Raw genomic sequence first — 6,550 nt, 5'->3', positions numbered from 1 at the left:
AGAGAGAGAGAGAGAGAGAGAGAGAGAGAGAGAGAGAGAGAGAACCCACCCACCCCTGCAGACAGACAGACAGGCAGCTCGCCCGCCCAATCTGCCGGCCAGGAGAAGCTCGCGGAGCCAACCTGCGGGGCTGGGCGCTGCTGGCGGGGAGGAGGAGAGCGGGGCGAGCGGGCGGCTGCAGGGAGCTCCCCTGGCCCTGCACATGGCTCCCTGGCGCCCGCCACTCCAGCAACCCGAGGACGAGGAGGAGGAGGCGGCAGAGAGCGGCGCTCCTGGGCTTTCCAGGACTGAGTGGCCACTGAACGCAGGTTTGCCAGCATTGGGAGAGTTCCGACCAGCGCTCCGGCTCCTTTCCTGCCTTCCCTCTTCCTTCCTTCTCCAGCGCTCCCTCACTCTACGTCTCCCACTCATCCGGCTCTTCGTGCGCCCGCCTCTCTCTCTCTCTCTCTCTCTCTCTCTCTCTCTCTCTCTCTCTCTCTCTCATATCTCTCTGTCACTCCTATCTCTATCTCTCCTTTGTTTCACTTTCTTCCTTTTCTTCCTTTTCTTTTTCTTCATCTTTCTTTCCCACTTCCTATTTCTTCTCACTTTTTTCCCTTCCATATCGGTCATTTATTTTCTTCTCCCTTCAATCACTTTCTCTCATTTCATTCATTCATTCATTCATTCATTCATTCACCCATTCATCCATCCATCCATTCGCTGTTTGTCTCTGTCGCGTCCCCTCAGCTTTCTCTAACTCCACTTTGCTTTCCCTCCGGCTGGGGAGCTGTGCCCCTCTAAGGACTCTGGAGTCCAAAGTTTTTCTGATTCCCGCTTCCTTCTCCCCGACTGAAAGTGTTTGCAAGACGCTGACAGGGGTGAGTTGGTTGGCAGAGGGCAGAGAGCCAATGGTTTGTGCTCAGTGCTTGGGGAATAGGTGTGTGTGTTTGAGGTGGGGGGGGGAGTACTTTACAAGCCTCCTCCACTCTGCCTGGGGCTAGGAGGAAGGTCTAAGCAGGTGGGGGTGGGGAGAGAAGATAAGGATGGTCAGGATGGAGACTGCTCATGTGATTCCATTGGTGCAGGTAGCTCCCTGGTGAGAAAACATACCAACGTAGACTAGAGTTTCTCTGCAGTTTAGAGTGCTGAGCCCAGAGTAGTGAAGGGGGAAATGACTTTGTCAGGGTCACACAACCAGTATGTGTCAGAGTCAGGACTTGAACCCAGGTCTACCTAGCTTAGAAGCTAGTCCTCTGTCCACTGTGCCATGCTGAGACCAGAAATAACTGAAACACCCATATCATAATCCTGGACTCTCTTCCTGCCCCATCTCCCCAAATGCATTGCAGGGAGGCAGGGATGGGAATGATGAGGGGTGGGAATCCCAGGCTGGCTCTGTGATGAAAAATCTGAGGACTTGGGGTGACATTCCAGCGCTGCCTTCATCTTTTTTTTGGCAGTTGGGGTTAAGTGACTTTCCCAGGGTCACACAGCTAGTAAATGTTTGGTCTGAGGCCAGATTTGAACTTAGGTCTTCCTGACTTCAGGGACGGTGCTGTAGCCACTGCGCCACCTGGCTGCCTCTCTGCCATCTTTTTTACCTTTCTGGGCCTCAGTTTCTCTCTAGTCACTGTCTCGGAGGTCCTTTGCCGCTCTGACATTCCTGAGATGCCCTCCTAACTCCTAGGTTGTGTGAAGAGGGGCAACAGAAGGTCAGATTTTCACTAAGAAACTCTTATTCCACTGGCAGGCAGGTGGGCTGGTTACTACTTTGTCCCTATCTGAGGGTTTAATAATACCCAAGTTTGGGATGACTTCGGACTCACCTCCCTCCCTTTGCACTTGTCTCACTCTCCGGGCTGAATGAAACTTAGCTAATCTGGAAGGCCTGGGGGGAGGGGGTCCAGGAAACAGTGGGGGCAGCTCTGGGTGACTCAGAGGGGCTGGGGGTGGCCATCCAGGGAGGATGGAGCAGAGCTGAGCAGCAATCCCTCAGGCCCAGGGCTTTGTGGGGGCGGGGAGCCATGTGGTCCAGCCCTCTAGCTGCTGGACAGCCACAGCCCCAGAGCTTCCGTGGACAGGTCCCAACAGCCCTCATAGTTACCTTTCTCTCTTCTGCCTCCCCCACCGATCTACTTCCTGCAACCTTTCCCTTTCATTATTGCAACATTTCCTCTACCTCCTCCCTGATGCCCTCCCCTCCCCCCCCAGCAAGTGGGACCCCCTCGGACCCTCCCAGCCTTGACTCAGAGGATGAAAACCTCCTTGTTCAACTCCAGCCCTCCATCCCCAAGGGGAGAGGGGGGGAGGAAATGTGGTACAGAGGAAAGAGCCCTGGATTTTGAATCAGGGGAAACTTGCTTTGTAAACTTTCTAGCTGTGTGACCCTGGGTAAGTCTTCTTACTTCTTGGGAGTCTTAGTCCCCTCCTCTGTAAAAGGAGGGGGTTAGGGTCTAAACTAGCTCTAAAGCCTCTAACTATAGATCATGGGGAGAAGATCATGCTAGACTTGGGGAGCTCTTTGGAGAGATAGGGTAAAGAGATGAAGCTGAAAGAGACAGGACAGGGGTGTGGGATTGTGGGCAGAGCTGTGGGGAAATGGGCAAGAGAGAGTATAAGCTCTGAGAATTGGGATTATCCTGAATGCCTGTCACAAAGTAGGCACTTAATCACTGCTGTATGATTGATTAAGAGAGAGGACGGAGGCAGAATCAGAGCATAAAGATGGAGGCAGCAAAGTGAGGGGGATGTTTAGGGGAACATGAATCATAGATATAGAATTGGAGAGCCACTGAGTTTAATCCCCCCGTTTTACTGACGAAGGCATAGAAAAACTAAATGACTTGTCTGAGATCAACCACAGGTTGTAAGTGACAGAGCTGGGATTCCAAGTCAGCTCATGTAACTTCAAACCCAGAGCCCTTTTCTCCACCCCAAGCTGACTTGGCTGGGGACAGAGTTAGAGAAGTAGGTTTGAGTTGCATAGTAGCTATAATAATTATAATGATGATGATGATAATAGCCAGCATTTGTACTGCCCCTTAAGGTTTGTGAACATTTTACAAATATGATTTCATTGTATCTTCACACCAACCCTAGGAAGCAAGGGCTCTTATCCCATTTCTACAGATGAGGAAACTGAGGTTAAACCATCTGTCTAAGGTCGCACGGCTAGGAGTTGTCTGACACAGGATTTGAACTCAACTCTTCTTGACTCCCAGCTCTATCTACCACATGACTGTCTGCCCATGTGGAAGCAGGGTGGGGTTAGAGAGATGGAGAGAGGTTCTCGAGCAAACGTTTGATGGGTAGATGACTTCAGGAGACATTGAGGGGCTCAAGGGCTGGCACTGGCTGGAGGCAGCAAATCTGGGGACTTTTCTGGCCAGAGGTTGTTGGGATTTGGTAGAGTCAGGCAGCCCTCTGCCTTCTTCCTAGGGCCAGCCTCTGACAGGTGCCACTCCCCTTCTTGTCTCTGCCTTCCCTCCTCAGTTTCCCTGTTCCTAGGTCAAAATCAAAAACAATGATAATACAAGTGGATATGTCTGTATGGTCTTGAGGTTTGCAAGATACTTAGGTACATATCTTATTTGACCCTCACCATAACTCTGTAAGGCATGTTATGCCCATTTTACAGATGCTGAGAGAGATAACACAGCTAGTCAGTGTCTGAGATGATCCAGAGATGGAGAGGGACAGAACAGTGTGGCACAGTCCCCTGAGTACTGGGTTTGGAGTCAGAGGTCCTGGGTTCAAATCCTCCCTCTGACAATATGTGACTTTGAGCAATCACCTAATTCTCTGACCTCAGATTACTCATCTGTAAAATGAGGGTGCATGGACGAGATGATCTCTGAGGTTCCTTCTCTCCTAAGTCTGGGATCCTAGAACTTGATGGCTTCTAAGCCCCCTTCTTTTCTTAACCTGGGATCCCAGGGATAGAGAGGGGAGGGCCAGAAGTATGCAGTATCAGAGAAGGAAAGAGAGCTGGAGAGAGAGAGAATGGTGGAGTGGGATAGAGACCGAGACAGGGAAACAGCTGGAGGGAGCAGCGAAGAGGTGGAGAGAGCCGGGGCACACCCCAGTCCTATCCCGGCTCTATGAGTTCGGGCAAGCAGCTTCCTGGTCTGAGCCTCGGTTTTCGCATCTGAAAATGAGAGTGAGAGTTCTTGCCCTACTGACCTAATAGGGCTGTCATGGGGAAGGCATTTCCTAACCTTCGCCTCCCTATAGAAACGTGAGTGATGGTCGTTCCTGGGACGGTTATTACCGATGAGCCTCCATCCCTGACGTAGCCCTCCCTTCCCCGTCCAAGCTGACCTGAAGATTAAGCTACAGGTCCTTCCAAGCCCTCCGGCTCATAGACCCCTCCCCACCTGTTTCCAGGAGTCATGCCCCTGCTGCTGGTTCTGCACTGGAAACATGGGGCCGGGAGCCCCCTACCCATCACCCCCGATGATCCCAAATGCGAAATGCGCCACCAGTGCCAAGGCAACCTCACGTTCCAGATCCGGAACCAGCTGAATCAGCTCAATAACAGCGCCCCGGAACTCTTCACCTATTATGTGAGTGACCCCATCCATATCCCCTGCCTTCAACCCTGACCTGGGGCTCCCTCTAAAACCAGTTGGCCAGGCCAGGAAGTTGGTCTGTCTGCCAGCAAGGCCCCACTGAGGGTGGTGACCTAGATACCCCATTGGGGGGGGAACTTCAGGGAAAACAGAAACAACAGCCTGGGTCTAGACCAGACCACATTGCTGCCGCCCCCCCCCCCCCCCCCGCCGCCCCCAATTCTCATGTACATGCCTTAGGATGTGAGACCGGAATGTGGTAGGAAAAGGCTCAACCTGGCGCTGGAGAGGATGTTAGAGGGACTGCCCTGTGGGCCTCAGGGGAGGCTTGTATAAGGGGAGGCTTCCTGATGGTGCTGATTTTGGAGCTGAATCCAACAAGAAGGGAGAGAGGGAGAGAGGGAGAGGGAAAGAGACAGAGACAAAGACAGAGGCAGCCAGAAAGCAGCAGAGACAGAATCCTTGACCCTCAGAGCTGGGATAGACTTTAGAAATTTAGGTCAAATTTAGGTCATTTTACATATGAAGAAACTGAGAGCAAGACCGAAGGGATTTGCCCAAAGTCATAAAATCACAGGTTGACAGAGACCTCGATGGCTACCTAGTCCAACCCAGACCCGACTGACTAACACTATGAGGATTCTCCAGCCTCTATTTGGAGACCTCCAGTGATGAGGAGCTCACTACCTTACCAAGCCCAGCCCACTTTGAGACAGCTCTTGTTGCTAGGAAGGTTTTCCTGACATGGAGCTGAAGTTATTACCACACCTTCCACCTCTTGCTTCTGCCCTACGGCAAGAACAAGTCGGCGGCCAGACCAGGTATGGAGCCTAGCCTGTGGCTCCCTCCTCTGAAGGCTGGCTGCCATCCTGGAAGTCTCCAAGTAGAGGCTGGATGCCCAATGGTCGGGAGTATTGGACTTGGGGCCTCTGAAGCCCCTTTGAGGGCTCAGATTCTGTGCCCCTGTGTTCCTAGTCTATTTCCTGTTCTACCAAGAGAGAAGGGGAAGTAACAGAGAGATGGAGAAAGGCTGAGAGATACCAAGAGATGGACAGTAATTGAGAGACAAAGGGAAACAGAGATGTGGACTAGATAATGAGGCAGTGTGTGAGACGGACAGTGGTCTGTGGGTGGCTGCATGTGGGAAAGACACAGGAAGAAGCTGTGTAAAAGAGAAAGTGAGTGCTTGTGTAGGTGTGTGTGTGTGTGCGCGCGCACACTCATGCCAAGTGTGAATGCTAGGCTTCCAAGAGCCCTTGGACAACAGCTTGTCCAAATCCTTCATATCACTGATGGGAAACTGAGGCCCAGGAGTGAAAGGTCACACAGCTGGCCATTGGAGAGTTGGGCTTGAGACCTAGAACCCCTTATTCCCAGTGCAGAGGCTTGGACTGTGCTGCTTCTGAATCTCCCCCTTCCTTTGTCTCCTCCGCAGCTTTTTAGCTTAGGGCTGGGTACAAAGGCTTTACTGAAGGGCCCTCACATCTGGGTAACATTCAGAGACTTTCCAGAGCACTTTCACAGCCAGCGTGTGATTTGATCCTCAAAACCCCCTTATGACGCAGGCAGGTCAGGGAAGGCAGCCTCAAGCGGTGGGAAGAGGCAGGAGGTGCGGGCTCCTCTCCTATGTCTGCCAGGAGCTCACCGGCTGATGAAGTCACTTTCCCGTCATGTGCCTCAGTTTCTTCCTCTGCACAGTGAGGGAGCTGGACGAGACCAGGGGCTCTTCACCTTTTTGTGTGTAATGGTCCCTTTGGCGGTTTAGTGAAACCTAATAAAGACCCTTTCAAAGAAGAATGTTTTTAAATGCATGAAATAGAGAGGCATCCAAAGGAAGAAAGTTCTAGGAAAACACAGCAACCAAAATTAAAAAAAGAAGTTCATGGACTTTACTTAAGATCCTGTCTCTAAGGTGCCTTCTAGCTCTGACATTCTTTGTCCTAGAATCTTCTCCCAGCTCTGACATTCTATGTTCTAAGCTCCTTCCCTCCTCTGCC

At 51.8% G+C, this 6,550-nt stretch overlaps 1 protein-coding gene across 2 annotated transcripts in view; it reads left to right on the top strand.

Annotated features, from left to right (window-relative positions):
- Positions 1 to 6,550, top strand: part of LIF (LIF, interleukin 6 family cytokine) — an 8,677-nt gene that overhangs the window by 264 nt on the left and 1,863 nt on the right. The window contains exons 1-2 of one of the 2 annotated variants that reach the window (XM_027865253.1): positions 203 to 308; positions 4,369 to 4,547. In XM_027865253.1, coding sequence (XP_027721054.1) covers positions 203 to 308; positions 4,369 to 4,547 — 285 coding nt within the window. Of the gene's footprint in view, positions 1 to 202; positions 309 to 4,368; positions 4,548 to 6,550 lie in introns of those variants that run through there. The other variant, XM_027865260.1, reaches the window with a different exon arrangement.

This window comes from Vombatus ursinus, unplaced genomic scaffold (assembly GCF_900497805.2).
Source record: "Vombatus ursinus unplaced genomic scaffold, bare-nosed wombat genome assembly UNPS02001287.1, whole genome shotgun sequence".
NCBI lineage: Eukaryota > Metazoa > Chordata > Mammalia > Diprotodontia > Vombatidae > Vombatus > Vombatus ursinus.
The sequence above is the reverse complement of the archived record's forward strand: the minus strand, read 5'-3'. Positions and strand labels throughout refer to the sequence as shown.